This window comes from Rhinatrema bivittatum, chromosome 2, assembly GCF_901001135.1.
Source record: "Rhinatrema bivittatum chromosome 2, aRhiBiv1.1, whole genome shotgun sequence".
In the NCBI taxonomy this organism is placed as follows: domain Eukaryota; kingdom Metazoa; phylum Chordata; class Amphibia; order Gymnophiona; family Rhinatrematidae; genus Rhinatrema; species Rhinatrema bivittatum.
Window position 1 is genome coordinate 145,479,544 of NC_042616.1, and position 22,505 is coordinate 145,502,048.

A 22,505-nucleotide genomic window follows, 5' to 3' on the forward strand; every position below is an offset into this window, starting at 1 on the left:
CCTGCGCGCCGGTGCGCCTATTTTACATAGGCCTACCGGCGCACGCAGAGCCCCGGGACTCGCGTAAGTCCCGGGGTTCTCTGAGGGGGGCGTGTCGGGGGGCGTGTGGGGGGCGGTCCCGGTCGTCGTGGCGTTTTCGGGGCGTGTCGGCAGCGTTTTGGGGGCGGGTACGGGGGCGTGGCTACGGCCCGGGGCGGTCCGGGGGCGTGGCCGCGCCCTCCGTACCCGCCCCCAGGTCGCGGCCCGGCGCGCAAGAGGCCCGCTGGCGTGCGGGGATTTACGCCTCCCTCCGGGAGGCGTAAATCCCCCGACAAAGGTAAGGTGGGGGCTTAGACAGGGCCGGGTGGGTGGGTTAGGTAGGGAAGGGAGGGGAAGGGGTGAGGGGAGGGTAAAAGGAAGTTCCCTCCGAGGCCGCTCCGATTTCGGAGCGGCCTCGGAGGGAACGGGGGTAGGCTGCGCGGCTCGGCGCGCGCCAGCTATACAAAATCGATAGCCTTGCACGCGCCGATCCAGGTTTTTAGCAGATACGCGCGGCTCCGCGCGTATCTACTAAAATCCAGCGTACTTTTGTTTGCGCCTGGAGCGCAAACAAAAGTAGGCCTATTCGCGGAGTATGAAAATCCGCCCCATACTGTTTGATGATCACTGGTGCTGAGGTGGGCACCCACCCGGACATTAGAGACATTATCTCCATTAATGAGCACTAAATAGAGTATAGCTCTCTCCTTCATAGGCTCCATTACCATTTGTTTGAACAGAGCTCCTTGCAGGGCATCCACTATCTCTCTACTACTGTTAGATTCCGCAGAAGGGATTCTCCAGTTTACATCCGGCAGATTAAAATCTCCAACAATCACCACTTCTCCCTTCTTACCCATCTTTTGGATGTCTTCAACCAGATCGCTATATAATCCTTCCATTTGATTTGGAGTCCTGTAAACCACGCCAATAAAAATGGATTTCCCATCATCCTTTTTTAGGACGGCCCATAAAGCTTCTTCTTTGCCCCATCTTCCTTGCAGCTCAGATGCTTGGAAATTGTTTTGATATAAAGAGCCACTCCTCCCCCTTTTCTGTCCTCTCTGTCCTTCCTTAATAAGTTATATCCCGGTATGGCAGTATCCCAATCATATGAATCCGTGAACCACGTCTCCGTGACAGCAATAATGTCCAAGTCCGCCTCTACCATTAGGGCTTGCAGGTCTGGGATTTTATTGCGCAAACTACGAGCATTTGTGCTCATAGCTTTCCAGCTATTCTGGTACAGGTTAATGCTTTTCTTGGACTTTCTTTGTGACTTATTTGGCTGACTTTTGTTATCCACTTTGCCCTTTTCCATTGCATTTGTATTTGGATTTGTGGGGTGACCTTCTAATGTCCTACTGTCACCCCCGTCATCTAGTTTAAATGCCTTATGACATAGGATTTGAATTTATCTCTTAGGATCCTTTTCCCCTCCACAGACAGATGTACGCCATCTTTGACAAAGAGCTTTTTTCTGTTCCATACATGGCTCCAGCCCCCAATATATCCAAAACATTTTTCTTTACACCAGGATTTGAACCATACATTGAAGTTATCAATACAGCTTACCACTCCTTCCCCTTTCCATGAATAGGTAACACTTCTGAAAAGGAAATGGTTGTTGCCATGTGACTAATCTGCTTCACTAGAGGCTGGAAATCTCTCTGTACAGCTTGGATGCTGTTACTAGCAAAGTCATTGGTTCCCAGATGGATGATAATATCAGCTTTAGAATCTTAGCTTTCTTCTTTGATCATGTTGACTATCTGAATAGCATTTCTGCTGGCCAATGATCTTGGAAGGCATTTAACTGTAGTGTTTCCCTCTAGAAGAGTTCCCAAAATAGTGCCTCTGATGACTGAGTCATCCAGCACAATGAGCTTTTTCCTTTGGTTATTGATTGTATTTTGGAATTTCTGTATGCATTGGATTTCTTCTTTCTTTTTTTTTTAATATATGTTTATTGCTTTTTTCAGAAGAAAATTACAACCATAACGCTTAACACAAGGAAGGTCATAGGACACAAAACAAGCCGGACCATACATATAATAAACTGCCAACCATGGTAGCGTAAAACAGGGAACATTAAACATTGCACATGCGTTCTTCTGTAGATTATCCCACCCTCCCTCCCCACCCTATCCCCCCCCCACTTCCTTTGTCTCAATAAAAATTTTTAGGTAGACGCAAGTCAAAAGTACAAATCAAATATACACCATAAATATTTAGCGGTGATGTCATATGAAACAGGAGTAATCATACATAGAAAGAAGAAAGAAGAGAGAAAGACAAGCAAAATAGCATCATCAACATCCCCTTAGAAAAACCTAAGAGTCCAGACAAGGATGTGCAGTCCTTGGGGAATAAGAAAAACATCACCAAGTCCTTTAAAGACAAGTGTTCACATATACAAAGAAATAAATTTCTTTCCTATAAAATAGTGTCTAATAGTTGGGAGTGGTAGTGGTAGGAGCTAGGTGAGTCGTAAACGGAGACCAAATTGCCGAGATCGTAGCATAATTTTTTGCTGACGTATTCCGTGCTGTCGCAAACTCCAGTGCGCAGAGATGAATCATTTTTTTAAACCATACCTCATAATTCGGCGCTAAGTTAGAAGTCCAGGTAAGTAATATAACTTTTTTTCCCATCAGGGCCGCCTTCTGTAGTAGGAAGCCGTTGAATTTCCGCAAGCCCATCAGGGAAGGCGGGATCACCGAAGAGCCAGAGTGTGGGATCTAGTGGTATATAGTTGAAGTATTTGTGAGCAAAACTCAGAAATAAGTTCCCAAAAGGAGTAAATTACTGTGCACTCCCAAAAGCAGTGAACGTAGGTTCCCACCTCGGTCATACATTTGAGGCACTTATCAGACGGTAGTAGTCGCATCCGTGCTACCCTCAATGGGGGAAGGTACACCTGCCACAAGAATTTATAGTTGGTTTCTCGAAGTAGTACGTTTCCCGATATAAGGTGAGTCTCCCTCACAGATTTCTGAAAGTCATTGAACGTAATTGTGCATTTCGGCCATGACTGCCATTTAAGGAACAGAGGGCCTAGCAGCGATGGTTTAGTAACAGCATATACTGATTTCATCAACTGAGATATAGAGGTTTTCCGTGTGGTGACCAGCTGTAAAATGTTCCTGATGTTCCGCGAGACTTGCAATGAATTGGTGGTGAAGCGAAGGCTAGTAATGAAATGGCTTGCTTGCTGAAAGGCATACGAGTCATTGGGGATACGAATATGCTGTTTGCAACTCCTCAAAGGTAAGTCTCCTGTCGGTGGACTCCTCAAAAAATTGATGTACATAGATCAGCCCTCGAGTGTGCCACATGGAAAAGGATCCCTTGTGAAGTCCCGGTGGGAAGAGCGGGTTCCCGCACAGTTGTGTGAGAGGTGTTATGTTTCCGGGATATTCAGAATCTTGCAAAAGGCACTCCAGGCCAGTCGACAGGTTTGTAAAAGGTGGTGAAGTTTGAGGCGTGCCGGCACCGCGTGGGAGGGTACTTGCATAAGATGGTTTAAAGTGGAGACCCCACACCACTCCAGCAATATGGATAAGGGATATAGGTAGACGTAGACATTAGACAATCTTTGATATATCGCAGAATACAGCTAAGTTATAGAAAGGTAAGTTCGGGCATCCCATGCCACCCGCTTGCACCGGGGCCATGAGGACATCCATAGCCAGTCGTGCGCGCTTACCACGCCAGAGAAAAACGCGAAGGTTGGTTTGGAATTTTCTGTTATCAGTTTTGGTGAGCCACAGCGGCGTCATTTGCAGAACGTAAAGCCATTTAGGTAGAAGGATCATTTAACCAATGTATCCTTCCCGTGAGGGAGAGCGGTAGGGCTTGCCATTGTTGAAATTTGGTATGGATTGGTCCAGAAGGGGTTGAATGTTGGCTTTATAAAAGAATTCTATCCGTGTAGGTATTCTGATCCCCAGATATTTAAGTTCTTTGGTGACCCAACGCAATGGAAAGTTTCCAGTCCATGTAGTGCTAATCGTGCCTGTAACATCGATAGCTTCAGATTTTTCTTGGTTTATCTTAAGGCCCGCAAAACGCCCATATTGAGTCTGGATTCGAAGAACCTCCGGCAGTGAAGAGTGCGGCTGGGTAAGAAAAACCAAAACATCGTCTGCAAAGGCCGCTGTTTTGAATACTTGGTGTGGCCCCCCAAACCCTTTGATAATCGCACTCTGGTCCAGTTTGCGTAGCAGGGGGTCGATGGCAAGAATGTACAGTAGCGGGGATAACGGGCAGCCCTGGCGCACTCCTCGTACGATATGCACATCTTTAGAAAGGTAGCCATTCGCGACAATGCGGGAAACTGGGGAGGCATACAACAGCTGAATGAATTGAAGAAACTCCCCTGAAATGCCAAAGCGCTGCAGAGTCGAGAAGAGATACGGCCATGCCACTCGATCAAAGGCCTTTTCTGAGTCGAACCCGATGGCCAGTGCAGGAATTTGTTGTGTTTGGCATATTTCCATCGCGGTTATTAGCTTTAAGATGTTAGCATGAGGTGAGCGCCCTTTCACAAAACCCACTTGCTGGGGGGAAATCAATGAAGGTAATAGAACATTCAGTCTGTCAGCAAGTACCCTTGCCAGAAGTTTTAAGTCACAATTCAATAATGAAATGGGACGGTACGATGAGGGTGTGCAGCGGGTCTTTACCTGGTTTAGGTAGTACTGTGATGTGTGCAAGATTAAAGAGGGATGGGAATGTGTCCTTGGAGAGAGCCTCGGTAAAAAAATTGGTTAACGGGTCAGTTATTTGTTGCTGAAGTATTTTGTAGAAGTCATAAGAAAGGCCATCTGGGCCAGGTGATTTCCCCGTGTGGGTGATAGAGATAGCGTGGGAAATTTCAAAAGGCTGAAGTGGTCTGTTCAGAAAGGTTCTCTGATTGGCATTAAGCTGCGGTAAGGGCAATCCTGAAAAAACTGCCGTTCAGATTCTTCGTTTCTTTCATGATCCGGCGCATAGAGTTGTTCATAGTACTGACGAAAGCATTCACAAATTTCCATGGGATCACGAGTCGTGGTACCCGTGGCCTGGGTCATGCTATTGATGAAAGTTTTTCTTCGCGCTGTACGGACCAGGTTGGCCATTAATTTGCCCGTTTTGTTTCCAAATTGAAATAGTTGTTGTTCACCCCTCAGGAGGAAAGATTGCACCCTTGTGTGTAGAAGCGTGTTAAGATGTCCCAGGACTTGGTAGTAGTCTTTCCGGTGCTGCAACGAAGGTGTTTGGATCATCCTTTGTTTGCACTGCGTTAGTTTATTTTCGAGCTCGAGGATATTCTGATGTAATCGTTTATTTCGTGCATGAACATAGGCGATGATTTCCCCTCTTAGGACCGCTTGCCTGCTTCCCAATAGAGATGAGGGTCAGATAGGTGTTGCTGATTATTCGCTGCATACTCCTTCCATTTCCCTTGTAGGAATTCCCGAAATGTATAGTCATCTTTAAGATAATTGGGAAATCTCCAAGTTCTCTCCTGTGGGGTAGGTAACTTTGAGGTCAATGTGACAGAAATTGGGGAGTGGTCCGAGATTGCTTGTGTTTCTATGGTTGCGTGTTTAATTTGAAAAAAGATGGATTGTGAGATGAGGATATAGTCAATTCGCGATAAGGACATATGGGACCTAGAAACGTGAGTATAGTCTTTTTCGGCAGGATGAAGTACACGCCATATGTCTAAAAGATGTAGACGCTGACATAAATATGCTATCCCCTTCTTAGACGTTGTTGTGACTCGGCTTTGCGAGGGGTGACGATCTATAGTTACATCATGGACATAGTTAAAATCCCCTAATAGAAAAATCTGTCCAAAAGCATGTGTAAGAATTAAATTACATATCTGGATGAAAAAACTGTGCGAATATTCATTTGGTGCGTAGATATTACAAATTGTGACTGGCGTAGCATTCCAATGTCCCGTAACCAAGATGAATCGCCCATTAGGATCAGCGATATTTTGAACAACCTGGAAATTTGCGGCTTTACTAATCATAATGGCAACACCCGCTTTCCTGTGTACTGCAGCTGAGTAGACACACGAGCCAATCCAGTCGCAACGAAGTTTTTGGCTTTCCTCAGCGGTAAGATGAGTTTCTTGAAGTCCTGCGATATCAGCGTGCAAATGTTTAAGGTGATTTAAAACTTTTTTCCTTTTGATAGGTGAACCTAGCCCGTTGACGTTCCAAGATATGAGCTTGTTCATGGTGGAAAGAAGAAAAATAGGAAATTATGCATAAAACGAAAGCCAATAGGCCTCTGGTTAATGGTGAGGTGAGACTTCCCAGCAGAGTCCCCCCTCTCGCCACCAACAGGAATACATGGAAGCGATGAAACGCACACCTGCAGCGTTAGACCAGTGATACGTGATACTGATATTGTGAGACATAGAGCAAAGGAAGTATAATTATCCCCTCCACCCTTCCCCCCCTTTCCCCCCTGTCCCCCCTTCCCCCCCCCAAAAAAAAACAAAAACCCCATCCCTAGAGTCCAAAATAGAAAGGCCTCAACCGTGGAGGCGAGGAGGTCATTTGATTTGTGTACAAGTGCCTGTATCTCCATAATGAGGCATGTGGATGAGAGATATAATTGGGACCCCCTGTTTATGCCTTTGCTAGGAAAAAGAAAACAAAAAAAAAAACAGGATGACCACCTGTTGGTTAGGAAACAAAAGTACCTATGGACGTGGATTCCCGTTCGTCCATGAAACGTGAGCTGACTGGTGCTGGCGAACATAAGGGTAGATTAATAAACAATAGTGTCATAGCTCGTAGTTCTGATGCCCAATTCCGAATTGCAGGCTGAAGAAAAAAAAAAAAAAAGGACTCGGTGGTCCCACTTTGTCCTCTAGAAACTGGTGCCCGCTTCCGCATGGTATAAACACTGCATACTCTGCCGAGTACATAAAGTAGTGTGAAAACACTTAGCATATTCGCTCGTGAGTTATGTGGAGCAGGCACAGGTGAAAGGTTACGGTACGGGCAGTGTGGCCAGGAAGTCCGAGGCTAACGCAGGGGTCTGAAAGATGTGTTGTTTGTCTTCATACCAGACCCTAAGTTTGGCAGGATATTGGAGAGCAAATTTGATGTGTCTTTGGTAAAACTGAGAACAGACTGGGGAAAAACCCTTGCGCAATTCAGATACTCTCACTGAATAATCTTGGAAGATACGTATGGTATGCTTGTCATGCAAGAGATTTTGTTTGCGACGGTATGCCCTCCATATTTCAGTTTTATGGGCAAAACTGAGTATTTTAGCAATAACCAGGCGTGGCTTGGATGTTTCAGGCCTTTTTGCCCCCAGTCTGTGTGCTCTCTCCACTTTGAGAACACCCTTAAGGTCTGGTAAGTCCAGTGCCTCCGGGAGCCATTGCTCCAGGAACCTCCCCAGGCTTCTTTCTTCCACTGCTTCGGGGAAACCGAGAAATCTTAAATTAGCCCTCCTCTCCCGATTTTCTAGGTCATCTATCTTTTCCAGGAGTTGGGTAAGTAATGTCCCCTGTTTTTCTGCCTTAGTTTCAGCCGGGTTGCATCGTCCTCCAGGACGGAGATTCTCCCCTCTGCATGGTCAAGGCGGGGGACCAGCTCAGCAAGGGCCATCTGAACCTCTCCCAATTGCGTTTTTACCCCTGCTAATTTTTCATCCAGGGCCGCTTTAATTACTTTCTCGATCGCTTGCAGGGAAAGCCCCGAAGTTGGGGAGTCCCCGCCGGGTTCGCTCGCGGCGGCCATTTTGGAATCGGGGCCGCGCGGTTTTTCTCTTTCTTTTTTCCCTGCTCTCGCTGCCATCGGGGGTGGAGTTTTATTCATATATCGAATTATTGACATGCAGACTTACTGTCCTTCTGCTTTTGTGCGTCGTGGGTCCCAATTAAAAAAGAGGATTCGCGCCAATGGAGTACAGGCACTCGGAGCTCCGGGTTTCCCTACCGCCCAGGCTCACCACATCACGTGACCTCCTTTCTCTTCTTCTTTTCAGATACCACGTCAAACCTCTTTCACCAGAGCTTTATCTTATGTGATTGCAGATAAGGCATTTTTTACTTGTGTCATTTGAGAGCGTGTGTTTCCCGCATCACCTGGTCTTAGTCTACCAGAGCCAACAATAATCCTGTTTGATTTTTGGGTTTCTTGTCACCCGTGTAATTGGGGGGGGAGATATTGTGGGCTGCGCAATTGTGTAGAATGGGTGTCTGTGGGTCACAGGACTTATCCCACCTGAGCCCCACTGTAAACTTCTTTTTTCTTGAGTTTGTATCAGACAGACTATATCAGAAACCCAACCCCAGGAGTGGGTGGGTACAAGGGCAGGGAGGGAGGGAGTTAAACAGTTAACCATTGGTCAAGGTTGTTCTCAGGACCCTGTACCTGCAATTGAGTTTGAAAAGACCCTCCCCCCCCAGATTGGCTTACTGAGTTAAACTTTACTTACATTCATGGCCTGGGGTGTTTCCTTTGAAATGGGTTACATCAAGTTATACATATTTAGGGTTAAAGTTTTCCTCTGACTATAAGCAGATTTACTACCTCAATATACTGCCAGTTATAGAGTCTCTTCAGTAGACTCTGCAGTCATGGATTCCTGCAATCAGGTAGGGCTACATTGTTTAAGATAGTTCTTTTTCCTAAATTATTATATAGATTGCAGATGATGTTGGCTTCGGAAGAAAGATTTCCGGTGGTTGCAGTCTTTGGGTAATGGGTTTCCTATGGAGAAACAAAGCTATGCATATTAGTTATACTACGTTGCAGAAAGAAAGTAGCATAGGTGGAATATGCTTGACTGATTTTCGTTTCTATAATTTTGCATGTCAATTTCAATTTGCTAAAGAATGGTATCTACATAAATATCAGTACTGTATGCCAGGATTAGTTGACTCAGCTTTGTCTCCTAATTCTCCATGGGCAACATTACATTTACCCAATAAAAATATTCCAAAGGGTCTAAAGTCTTATCCACTGCTTCAAGCCATACATCAAGCCTGGAAATTTGTATGCTCCCGGTGGGGTGCCGATTATGAAAAGTCAAGCTTATTGCCAATAATGGGCAATAATGCATTTGAAACCTGGCATGCAGTATAATGCATTCCAATTGTGGCAGAAGAAACATTCAATATTTGTATCAGATTTATATTCCCTGGCTGATAACTATATTTTTTCATTTGAGCAGCTAAAAGATTCGTTTGATTTGTCATAAGAACATAAGAAATTGTCATGCTGGGCCAGACCAAGGGTCCATCAAGCCCAGCATCCTGTTTCCAACAGAGGCCAAACCAGGCCACAAGAACCTGGCAATTACGCAAACACTTAAGAAGATCCCATGCTACTGATGCAGTTAATAGCAGTGGCTATTCCCTAACTAAACTTGATTAATAGCCGGTTAATGGACTTCTCCAAGAACTTATCCAAACCTTTTTTGAACCCAGCTACACTAACTGCACTAACTACATCCTCTGGTAACAAATTCCAGAGCTTTATTGTGCGTTGAGTGAAAAATAATTTTCTCCGATTAGTCTTAAATGTGCTACTTGCTAACTTCATGGAATGCCCCCTAGTCTTTCTATTATTCGAAAGTATAAATAACCGATTCACATCTACTCGTTCAAGACCTCTCATGATCTTAAAGACCTCTATCATATCCCCCCTCAGCCATCTCTTCTTCAAGCTGAACAGCCCTAACTTCTAACCTTGGTTCACAACTCCATTCATAAACGAGCACTATCGACAGCGGGACCGCTCCACTGGAATTCACTACCCCCGGATCTACGCCAGGAACAATGCCATCTTTCCTTCAGAAAGAAACTGAAAACATGGCTGTTCGCGCAAGCATTCAGCTGAACGAGCCTCAAACCAACCAGTACTGACTCTCTCACCCTCCCCCCCTCCTTCCTACCAGTTTTCCCCACCACCTCGCCTCGTCTCGCTCCGGTCCCTGCCCTCCCCACACCCACCCGGTTTCTCCACTGCTCCTTTACCCTCAGGAAATGTTATGCTTCTTTACCCCGCAGGAAATGTTATCCTAGTAACTGCTTATGATAAATTACCCACAGAATCAAGCAACTCTATGTTTATCTATATATGTACCACTACTTAAGCCACTGTTCGCTGCTCAACAATATTACTCTCCAGTTGTATTCGTTTGAACTTCGTCTTCCTCTCTCCTAATGCCCAAGTTTTTACTCCCTGTTTATTGTAACTTTGTCTTCTCCATAGTTGTTAATGTGGTTTTTCCCCTAGTTCCATTGTAAACCGGTACGATAAGACTTGTCTTGAGCATCGGTATATTAAAATAATTTAAATAAATAAATATCTCCAAGTCAGACATTATGTGTCCTCTTTATTGCATCAGTCTCCAACATTTATGGATGTTAATTCTGTATCATCTTAACTTTGAGGAGTGGGTGAAACTTGAAACAAAATATCTTATTTGTACAAATTAAGATCTGAAAAATTATCATATACTGTATTGCAAAAACTAGCAAATCAATGATCTACTGAGTTTAGTACTATGGTTACACAAGACCAGTTACGGGCTATTCTTGTAAAATTAACATAGAAACATAGAAACATAGAAATGACGGCAGAAGAAGACCAAACGGCCCATCAAGTCTGCCCAGCAAGCTACGCACTTTATCCATTTTTTTTCCCTTTTTCTCTCTCCCACCTGTTACTATTGGCTTCCAGTACCCTCCAGCCCTAATTCCCCCTCCACCCAATTAGAGAGCAGCTCTGTATCTGCATCCAAGTGACATCCAGCTCTCAATTAGGGTAGCAACCGCTGCAACAAGCAGGCCACCCCCTCGCCCCATACTCTTACCCACCCCTGTTTTTATTTTTTTGTTTTGGTTTTTTTTTTGGAAATAGCAGCCCTCCATCCTTCCGCTCCGTGAAGGTGGAACACCAACTACTGGCCACTGGCATCCCACTCCATGAATGCCTCTGTGGCTACTGCCGCTCCGTGCAGTGTTTGAATGCTGCTGTGGCTACTGCCGCTCCGTGCAGTGTTTGAATGCCGCTGTGGCTACTGCCGCTCCGTGCAGTGTTTGAATGCCTCCACTTTATTCACGCCCTCTAGACTTGATGGATCCACAGTGTTTATCCCACGCCCCTTTGAAGTCGTTCACAGTTTTAGACTTCACCACTTCCTCCGGAAGGGTATTCCAGGCATCCACCACCCTTTCCGTGAAGAAATACTTCCTGACATTGGTTCTTAGTCTTCCTCCCTGGAGCCTCAGCTCGTGATCTCTGGTTCTGCTGATTTTTTTCTGATGGAAAAGGTTTGTCGTCGTCTTTGGATCATTAAAGTTTTTCAAGTATCTGAAAGTCTGAATCATATCACCCCTGCTCCTCCTTTCCTCCAGGGAGTACATATTTAGATTCTTCAATCTCTCCTCGTATGTCATCCTATGAAGACCCTCCACCTTCCTGGTCGCCCTTCTCTGTACCGCTTCCATTTTGTCCTTGTCTCTTTGTAGATACGGTCTCCAGAACTGAACACAGTACTCCAGGTGGTGCCTCACCAAGATCTGTACAAGGGGATAATCACTTCCCTTTTCCTTACTTGATATTCCTTTCTCTATGCATCCCAGCATTCTTCTGGCTTTTGCTATCGCCTTGTCGCATTGTTTCGCAGACTTCATATCATTAGACACTATCACTCCAAGGTCTCTCTCCTGCTCCATGCACATCAGCCTTCCCCCCCCCCCCCCCCCCCCCCCCATTGAATATAGTTCATTCGGATTTCCAATCCCCATATGCATGACTTTGCACTTCTTGGCATTGAATCTCAGCTGCCATATCTTCGACCACTCTTCCAGTTTCCTTAAATCCCGTCTCATTCTCTCCACTCCTTCCGGTGTGTCCACTCTGTTGCAGATCTTAGTGTCATCCGCAAAAAGACAAACCTTACCTTCTATCCGTCCGCAATGTCGCTCACAAAAGATATTGAACAGGACCGGTCCCAACACCGATCCTTGCGGTACACCACTTAAAACCTCTCTCTCTTCAGAGAAAGTTCCATTTACCATCACGCATTGTTTTCTGTCCGTCAACCAGTTTTCAATCCAGGTCACCACCTCAGCACTCACTCCTAAGCTTCTCGTTTTATTCACCAGTCTCCTGTGCGGAACCGTATCAAAAGCTTTGCTGAAATCCAAGTAGATGACATCGAGCGCTCTTCCTTGATCCAATTCCTTGGTTACCCAGTCAAAAAAGTCAATCAGATTTGTCTGACAGGATCTTCCTCTGGTGAATCCATGCTGCCTCTGGTCCATCAATTCTCCGGACTGTAGATAGTTCACTATTCTCTCTTTCAACAGTGACTCCATTACTTTTCCTACCACCGAAGTGAGGCTAACCGGTCTGTAGTTACCAGCCTCCTCTCTGTTCCCACTCTTTGGAGCGGGACCACCACCGCTCTTCTCCAATCACTCGGCACCACTCCCGTTTCTAGGAATCTATTGAACAGGTCGCACAGCGGTCCTGCCAGCACATCTCTGAGCTCCCTCAGTATCCTTGGATGAATCCCATCAGGCCCCATGGCTTTGTCCACTTTCAGATTCTTTAGCTCTTCCCATACATTTTCTACTGTAAAAGGATTTTCATCTACTCCACTCCCCTCCAGTTTCTTGTTGTGTAGAGATGGTCCTTCTCCAGGGTCTTCTTTAGTGAACACAGAGCTGAAGTATTCGTTTAATATTTCTGCCATTTCTTCGTCTCTCTCCACACATTGATCATTTCCACCTTTCAATTTCACTATACCACTTTGGACTTTTCTCTTTTCGCTGATGTATCTGAAAAATGTTTTGTCACCATATTTTATCTCCTTGGCAATCCTCTCTTCTGCTTGACTTTTTGCCAACTTGATTAATTTCTTCGTCTCCCTCAGTTGAATCAAATATTCTTCTTTGTGCTCCTCCCTTTGGGATCTTTTATATTTCTTGTATGCTGTTCTTTTAGCTTTAATTTTGTCAGCCACTTCCTTAGAGAACCAGATAGGTTTCATTTTTCTTTTGCTTTTCTTTACATTTCTAACATATAGAGCAGTTGACTTGGCGATTGCTCCTTTTAGATTGGTCCACTGCTGATCCACATCTCTCTCATTTTCCCATCCATTTAGTTCTACCTCTAGGTACTTCCCCATTTCCTCAAAGTCTGTGTTTTTGAACTGTAAAACTCTGGTCTTTGTGCTTCTTTTCCATATTCTTTTAGTGATATTAAACCATACCGTTTGATGATCACTGGTGCTGAGGTGGGCGCCCACCTTGACATCAGAGACGTTATCTCCATTATTGAGCACTAAGTCGAGTATAGTTCCTTCTCTCGTGGGTTCCAATATCATTTGTTTGAACAAAGATACTTGCATGGCATCCACTATCGCTCTACTGTTTTTAGATTCTGCCGATGGGATTTTCCAGTCTACATCTGGCATATTAAAGTCACCAACGATCAGTAAATACAAAACTCCAAGAGAAGCAATTTCGTATTATACATAGAAGTTATTATACAGTAGCAAGATTGCATCAAATGGGGCTGTTGACATCCTATCAATGTGAAAAATGTAAAGTTGTTATTGCCATCTTGACTCAACTTTCTTCTCTGCAACATTCTTTATGCTCATTGGGAGGCTATACTGGACACGTTGCAGAAAGTATTGGGGTGGAAGCCACCCTTTCTTGGAGAAGTATTGATCTTAGGAGACATTACTTGGGCTGCTTCTATTTCGGGAGGTGATATTAAATTCAGACAAATTGCTCTTCTTCTAGTGAGATTAGTAACATTGCAGTGTTGGAAGAATATTAATCCTCCATCGAGCCGGATCTGGCTCCACCAAATGAGGGAATGGAGAGCCACTGAAGATGCGAATGCGAAACTGATTCATAAGCATTGAATGTTGATTATATTATAGTTTGGGAAACATTTTTTGGATGCTTATAAATCTTTCTAGGGAGGAAGTCCATTGGGGTTATTTGAGTGATGAATGATTGTTTGACGGTCTGTATGGGTAGTGTGGGTATTGGTTTCTTTCAGTCTTGTTACTGCTATAGCAGTTTTTGTTATGATAAAACAAATGATAAATGTGCTGGAACTTTCGTTCTGCATACTGTACAACTAAAATTTTGTCATTGTAACCTGTGCATTACCGTAATAAAGATATGTTTAAAAACAACACATATTAATATATTGCCCTATATTAATGCCCAGGAAATAGAAAAAGGTATAGTATTTTAAAGCAAAGAGCAAATATTTATTTCCACCAAGCAATTTTAAGTTTAGCTAAACAGGTTTATAAGTTAAACTAGATTTTAAAGGGCTTTGAATAATCATTTAACCTCTTTGCAAGGCTTCTCTATTCTGGGCTTTCGATGAAATATTCCAGATCTTTATTTATTTATTTATTTACTTATTTTGATTCTTTTTTATACCGAAGTATAGCAGGCTGCCTTCACTCCGGTTTATAGTTTAAACCACTTAATACACAAAACACATTCATATAGCACATATTAAACCGTTAACAGACAACTAGTTACATTTCATTTCATTTACATTCAGTTCATTCATTTACATTCAGTTACATTTACATTCAGTTACATTTCATTTTCATTCAGATCTTGGAATAATTTGTCCAAGCCATCCTGGCTATGGCCTGCAATACTAGCTGTTATAATTCTGCCTATCCCATTCTATTTCAAGATAGGGAAAAAAAGCAAAAACAATCTCATATGACTAGCCAAACATAGTCTGCTTCCCCAATTTAGTCATAATTACATATATGACACAGGCAAAGTACTCAGCCATGGTTAGTCATTCTATTGGTCATCAAGAATGTCAAAGATTAACCCTATAATTGGTTTCCATAAGGAAACCTTGAGCTCTAGGGCTTGCTTATCTTCTTGTAACCTTTAAAAGTAACTGTGGTCTCATTAAACTTCAAAAAAGTAGTTCTATCAAGAATTCTCGCCAGAATTCAATGCCATAATCTCTGTTTCTCACCTTTCTCCTATTGTAAAACATAACCCTTGCATGTAAACATCCCCAAACAAAACCTGAAGAATTCAACTAACTAAATAAACTACTATCACCTTAGTTCACAACAGCATTTTATTAAGCAGCTCCATGCGGTCATTTATGGATCTTTTCATCAGGAGATGGTATATGCAACAAGCAACATAATAAAATTTGAACAGTATGTGTTTTTAAAAATACCTACAGCAGAGTATACGTATTTTGAACACATTCTGAACTAGTCATCTAGGAGTACATTTCTGGCAAGCTGCTCTGTAGGAGGATAGTTGAGTGCAATAAAGAACATTAAGTTTAAGAGCAATTTCAGTCACAAGCTAGCTGGTATATTATTGCTGGTTAATAGCTAACCGCATGCAGCTAGAAGAGGATCTACTCGCCTACTCCTTAAATTAGACTGGTAGATCCTGTGAAAGACCCTGATCATCCAAAGACCCTGCCCACTCCCTGTCCTCCAGCACGTGGTAGTTGCCAACTCCAATTCCAGCTCGTGACACCTCTAAAATCTAAAGAACCTTTCCCCCAGTGATTCAGGCAATCCTCCTTCCCTCCCTCCCTCCATTCAACACCAAATCCCAGCAGTTTGATAATGCCAAAAAAACTCTTCACCTCCCCCCCTTCTGAAAAGGTTATTGAAGACTCTAAAAGTGGGAGTAAGGGAAGGCATCACTGAGTATGGGGCTCTGGGCATATCCGGCTAAGATTCAAGCAAGCTACTCTTGCACACAGGGATAGGCAGTTTAATTTTCTTATAGTACTAGCTCGCTAAATTATTCTCCCAAAGCTACCCCAATCCAGAGTGCCCAAAATTTGAGTGGCTAAAATTTAGCTGAATCAGTTTGTACATTTTTTGTTTAGATTTAAAAAAAAAAAAAAAAAAAAAAAGATTAATACACCAAAAAAATAGAAAGGTTGATTACTGTGTTCAGTACAGATGAACTAACAACAAGTATATTTTAATGGCTGTAGTCAGAGAACAGATGCCTGCATTATTCTGCACCTGAAATCTCTCACTCATTTACTGCTCAGTGGTAAATTAGATTTTTAAGTGATTGCTTTCAAATTCAAGAGACATATAAGGGATTTTTGAGATGCTTTAATTATCTAGTTAGTTCCATGCTAATTGAAATGCACTGAACCCTCTTACCTAAGTTCAGTTACAGCATATTGCCTTTATAGTCTGAATGCTTAAAATAAAAAAGTAACTTCAAATCTAAACATATCCAGGTTTAAACCACAATGGGTTTACTCATGATTAAAACAGTAAGCAATATATTTTTTTCTCTTTTCCCATTACACACTTTCTCCTCATGCTTTGCACTCACTTTCTATTTTGAACATTACAAAAACAGTTCTGACACACAATCATCCGTGAAGATATTAGAGACGAGCATATACTGATCAAGTTACTAATTACATTAACTACCAAAACAACAGAACTATTCCAGCTTGTATTAGGAGTCTCATGATACACAAATGAGTATTTTTAACCCTAGAGTGTACATCTAGCAAAACTCAGCACAGGATTTTGATATCCCAAAAACTAGCAGACAAACAAATTTGCAGTGTAGGCTTTTCCAGAAATCAAAAACATTGAATCCAAATATCTTGTTACCTGCATTGTGTCTTGCTATGTACCCAAGCGCCCAGCCCGCAGATTCTTTTACTCCTGGGTCAAAATCCTCCAGACAGATTACTAGTGTATCCAGAGCACCACAGTCAACTACTGCTTGGGCATGATGAGGAGAATGCTTGGCAACTGCCCTCAGTACAAAGGCAGCTGCCTTTTTGTAGAAACGCTATTCAAATTCAAAATACATAGATATTATCAGTTATTATAAAGCAAAATACATAAATATTATCAGATATTATAAAGCAAGTAAATTGCATTAAGAGATTAAAATAACAGTAAATATAACCCACAACCAAAAGAAAGATACAGAAAGCCACTTAGAGACTTGAGGTTTGATTTATGTTTATTCAATAATTCTTGCTATTCTCATATTAATATATTAGCAAAAAACAAAACAAAATTGAAAATAATGCATTTTCAATATATTTCTAAACTTTTTTTTTTTTTTTTTTAATAGAAACAGGCTTTTACCCTGTTTTCACATCTAAACTATCTAACCTGCACATTTCCTATGCTACTAAAGCATGGCAGGCCACAATGTCAATTCATGAAAATATTTCTTATTGGCAGTCTTCTAGATTTTTACTGATAATCTAACTTTTTTTTTTCACTGATACACATTTTATCATTGCCTTTTTGTGCACAGAAGGATTTACTATGCCAAGATTCACCCCTACATGTGAGATACCATCCGGATTCCTGACAGCATTAGAAACAGGTCATGTCACTCATAATGTTTTAACTGACAAAATTATTTTTAAAGGACATCATTTCTTGTTTTATATTTTGTATTATCTGTCAGACAGTTGCAATTCTGATGGCTGCCTTTTCCAGAACTCCAAATAGTTTTGTTTTGGGCATACCATGAGAGGAATGAACCTTGCTCGTCAGCAAGGGTGTGTTGGGTATGGGTGACTGAGGACATTACTTGAGTCTCCCCTTTGGAAAACTGTTCTTCTTGTTACTAGCCATTGTGATTTCAGTTCTGGTTGTCTGATTGATTGATATTTGTAGGTTGCCAGGTCTTGGTGGAGAAATGTTAAATGTTTGAACAAATGTTTCACACTCCATCAGGGCCAAGTCGCTTCTTAACCTGGTTTCCAGCTCTTTTGTTGTTACTTCAGACCATTCCAGAATTTTGATGTTTGCTTTATCCATGTTCTTCTGTAGCTATTCTGCTTCTCTATTGGGCTCTAAGGTATCCTCATATAAATTTCTACAGAACTTTTCTCTATTTCAACTTTGGTTGGTAGTGTTTTAACTGCTCTAAAGTTCTTCCCCCCAACTCCCTGTAGAATTTATTTGGGTTCTTCCTAGATGTTTTATTTTGACATTTCTCGTGCCTTTTGTTTTCATCTCCCCTTGGCTTTTGTGCCTCTGCTGTTATTTTCAATTTGTTTTTGCAACATATGAATTTAGAAGATCATTTTCTAACATCTCATATAGTGATAAAGTCTGCATGTACTTTGTATACTCAGACTTTACCAAGTATTTTCAAAGTAAAGTTATGGGCTTGATTTTAAAAAGCATTTACATGCTGAAAATTGGGTTTTACACATATGAATGCACATTTATGTAAATGGGCTTTTGAAAACTGCTACAATATATGTCATTGAAATTTCCATAAGATATTCACATGTAAGTGTATTTTATGTGTGCGAGTAACTTTGTAAAATTGCTATAATAGTATAGGGGTAGATTTTAAAAGAAGCGCGATCAGCCTACTTTTGCTTGCGCATCAGACTCAAGCAAAAGTACGCTGGATTTTAGTAGATACGCGCGGAGCCGCGCGTATCCACTAAAATCCTGGATCGGTGCGCGCAAGGCTATCGATTTTGTATAGCCTGCGCGCGCCGAGCCGCGCTGCCTCCCCCCGTTCCCTCCAAGGCCGCTCCGAAATCGGAGCGGCCTCGGAGGGAACTTTCCTTTGCCCTCCCCTCACCTTACCCTCCCTTCCCCTACCTAACCCACCCACCCGGCCCTGTCTACACCCCCCCCTTACCTTTGTCGGGGGATTTACGCCTCCCGGAGGGAGACGTAAATCCCCGCGCGCCAGCGGGCCTGCTGCGCGCCGGGCCGCGACCTGGGGGCGGGTACGGAGGGTGCGGCCACGCCCCCGGGCCGTAGCCACGCCCCCGTGCCCGCCCCCAAAACGCTGCCGACACGCCCCCGGAACGCCGCGACGACCGGGCCCGCCCCCCGACACGCCCCCGACACGCCCCCCTCCGAGAACCCCGGGACTTACGCGAGTCCCGGGGCTCTGCGCGCGCCGGGAGGCCTATGTAAAATAGGCTTCCCGGCGCGCAGGGCCCTGCTCGCGTAAATCCGCCCGGTTTTGGGCGGATTTACGCGAGCAGGGCTCTGAAAATCCGCCCCATAGTATATTTACACATGTAACTCTTTTTAAAATTATCTCCTATGTGCATAAGTTCACTTTGAAAATCCTCCAGTAATTGGCTGAGTCTCTCCTTAGTGCATGGAAAAGTACAGGCAAAACCAGATTATATGCACACTTTTATGTGCACTGGGTCAATTGTAGAATAACCATTTACAAACATAAAACACTGTTTTATGCACATAAATGGCTTTGAAAATGACCCCCTTAGTCTTCTTTTGTTAGTGCAGTGTGTTTCAGCTTGACATTTTGGATTTTTCTCATTGTATTTGGCAAGCTTGATCCTTTGAGGTATTTGTAAACCAGTGACACTTCTGCACATGGTGATGTTATATTTTATTTTTTTTACAAGTAGAAGTAGTCATTTTTCTCATTTTCTTCGCAAACGGCTGTGACCTCTCATGCTCACCTCTTTTTTTCCCTGCACCATCAAGTATGGGAAGAATGGCGGTTTCTGCTAATCCCCGCCGACCTGTCCGGTGTCCCCGGGACAGCGTGAGTGCTACCGACCGCCATCTTGGACCTGGAGTTAATTAGGCGCGCGCTCGCAAGGTCCTTCTTTGAACACGTCATGGCGGGAACCTTGGTGGCGTCCCCACCTGATGAGATCAAGCCGCTAGTGTATTTATTCTGACCAGCCCTTGCCTTCTCAGAGTTAGCAAGGAGTTCAGTCTTGCTGAATCCACCTCACTCAAGGACTTCCTGTTCCTGACTTTGGTCTTGGCATCTAACGCTCTGAGTACCCGCTCCTGCATTCCCGGATATCCGCTCCTCAGAGGGCCTACCTGCCTGACTACCACTAGACCTGCTTCTCAGGTATTGCTCTCTCTCCAGGAACCATCTACTGTGAGTACCTCTACTGACTTCTACTATATGAACTGTTTTGAGGATTTCCCGCGGTGTACATTGAGCCTCGGGCCACTACTGCCTTTCCTTCAGTAAAAGCTATTCAGCCTTCCTGCTCTGCAGAGTATCAACATACCAACTAGGGGAGCCACTTCCGGGTTCTGGCATCTCTACCAGTTCTTCAACATCTACTGTACAGACATCTTCGGCAGACCCCACTCCACGGGCCACTACCGGATCTGTATTCTAGAGGTGCCTACACTCGTCAGAGGGGATCCCCGTCGTACCCCTCTCAGCGGGCCACTACCGGATCTTCTCATCTGTGGCTTCGCTCTGGGTATTCCCCATTGCGGAGGACTGTACATCTACTACTCTGTGGATATTACCTTTTCCTTCCTTCTTAATAAAGTCTCTACTCCTAGCTGTGTCCCACGCCACTGAGACTATGCCTGCTGACGGTGAGGCTCACAGGGCTCCTCCCTGTGGGCGGAGACACCTCATCTCAGCCCAGAGGTTCACTTTCCCACAGAAACATAACAATGTTCTTCTCAATATGCCTCTCTCAGTAATTGTTATGTTTAAGGAAGGATGTGAACCCCTGGGCTGAGATGAGTAATGTCGCCACCCACAGGAAGGAGCCCTGTGAGCCTCACCGTCAGCAGGCACAGTCTCAGTGATGTAGGACACAGCTAGGAGTGAAGGCTTTATTAAATAGGAAGGAAGGATTAGTCTCCACAGAATTGGAAAATGTTTGTACAGTCCTGGGCAATGGGAATTACCCAGAGTGAGACACAGCTGAGAAGATCCGGTAGTGGCCCACAGAGCGGGGTACGCCGGAGATCCCCTCTGATGAACGTAGGCAGCTTCAGGAATACAGATCCGGTAGTAGCCCGCGGAACAGGGTATGCCGAGAATGTCTGTACAGTCGATGTTGAAGAACTGTTAGCGATGCCAGAACCCGGAAGTGGCTCCTGTAGATGGTATGTAGGTATTCTGTACAGCAGGAAGGTGAATGACTCCCACAGAAGGTAGTGACCCGAGGATCGGGATACGCCGCATGGAATCCTCAATGAGGTCTGTATAGTAGAAGTCAGTAGAGGTACTCATAGTAGGCGGTTCCTGGAGCGATATAGAGACCAGAGAGATGGTCCAGTAGCAGTCAGGCAGGAAGGCCCTCCGAGGAGCGGATACCTGGGAACTCAGGGGCGCCCCCGAGGAGCGGGTACTCAGAGCGTCCATAGGCCAAGACCGAGTCAGACACAGGAAGTCCTTGAAGTGGAGAATACAGCAGGATGGAACTCCTTGCTAACTCGAGGAAGCAAGGGCAGATCAGATTAAATACACTGGCGGGTTGAAGTCATCAGGCGGGGGCGCCCCCGAGATTCTCGCCATGACATGTTCAAATGAGGCCCTTGCGCGCATGCATCTAGGTAACTCCGGGTCCAAGATGGCAGTTGGCAGTGCCCACGCTGTCCCGGGAAAGCCAGAGAGGTTGGCGTGGACTGGTAGAAACCGCTATTCTTCCCAGACTTGATGGAGCGGGGAAAAGAGAGGTGAGCACAAGAGGTCGCAGCCATCTGCGACCGACAAGCGTAACAGTAATGATTTTCATTGCACAATAATGTATCTGATTTATTTCTGTGATATCAATAGATGGGCTCTATATGCAGATTATGACCTTACTAATCTTCCTTATCGGGTATTTTACTTCAGGTGTAAGGTTTAACATAGGTAGAACTTCCCATTTTGGACCCCAGCATACATATCCATATCCACATAGTCCACGAACTCAGCCACCAACAACTCCATCTCATGATCAACACCTGCCTTTCCTCTTCACTCTGCTTCCTAGCCTGTCTTACATTACTCATGTCCTCCTGTGTTGCATCCTTATCAATCACTGATATCTCACCCGTTAAGGTCTCTAAATACTCTGACTGTTCTGGCACCTTTCTTCTAGGGTTTCTTTCTGGATCTCTGCTTTTTCTTTCTGCATCAGCCCTCAGTTGTTTAAAGGTGTTATCACTTATGTACTTCTTTCCTTTTATTTTTCCCAATTAGATATATTTGCATCTGTTGGTTTTTTTGCAGCTTTTCCTTTCATAGCATTCCTCTGTCTTCCAGTTTTTGGTATGCTCTCCATTGAACTCTCTTGATACAAACGTAGGGTTTGTGATATAAAAATAGCAATGCATTATCACCTTTTTGGAAGTAATTTTAAGACTGGTCACGTAAGTACAAGGTCTGGGGGTATTCTATATCTTCCAGACTTCGCACCAATTTTCAAAGTGAAAGTACACGCACACTTTCACTTTGAAAATTATCCCAAGAAAAAGCATACTATAGATGTTTACCTGTAGATGGTGTTATCAATGGACAGCAACAAAACAGCCACACAAGGGGTGATGATGTAGGTCCTCAGGGCCGTAACTGAATTCATGCTCTCTCTATATCAGATGAAAACTTTCTGAGCAGGATTTCCCACATCTGCGTCACCACACAAGCTTCTCAGTCCTGTCTCCTGCCAGATTCAGCTATTTGAAGAGGAGAAAGGGATTGT

The 22,505-nt window shown here is 43.9% G+C and overlaps 1 protein-coding gene across 1 annotated transcript in view; it reads right to left on the minus strand.

The window, feature by feature from the left end:
• Positions 1-22,505, minus strand: part of SPAG6 (sperm associated antigen 6) — a 334,049-nt gene that overhangs the window by 198,559 nt on the left and 112,985 nt on the right. The window contains exon 4 of the mRNA XM_029588711.1: positions 16,687-16,870. Coding sequence (XP_029444571.1) covers positions 16,687-16,870 — 184 coding nt within the window. The remainder of the gene's footprint in view (positions 1-16,686; positions 16,871-22,505) is intronic.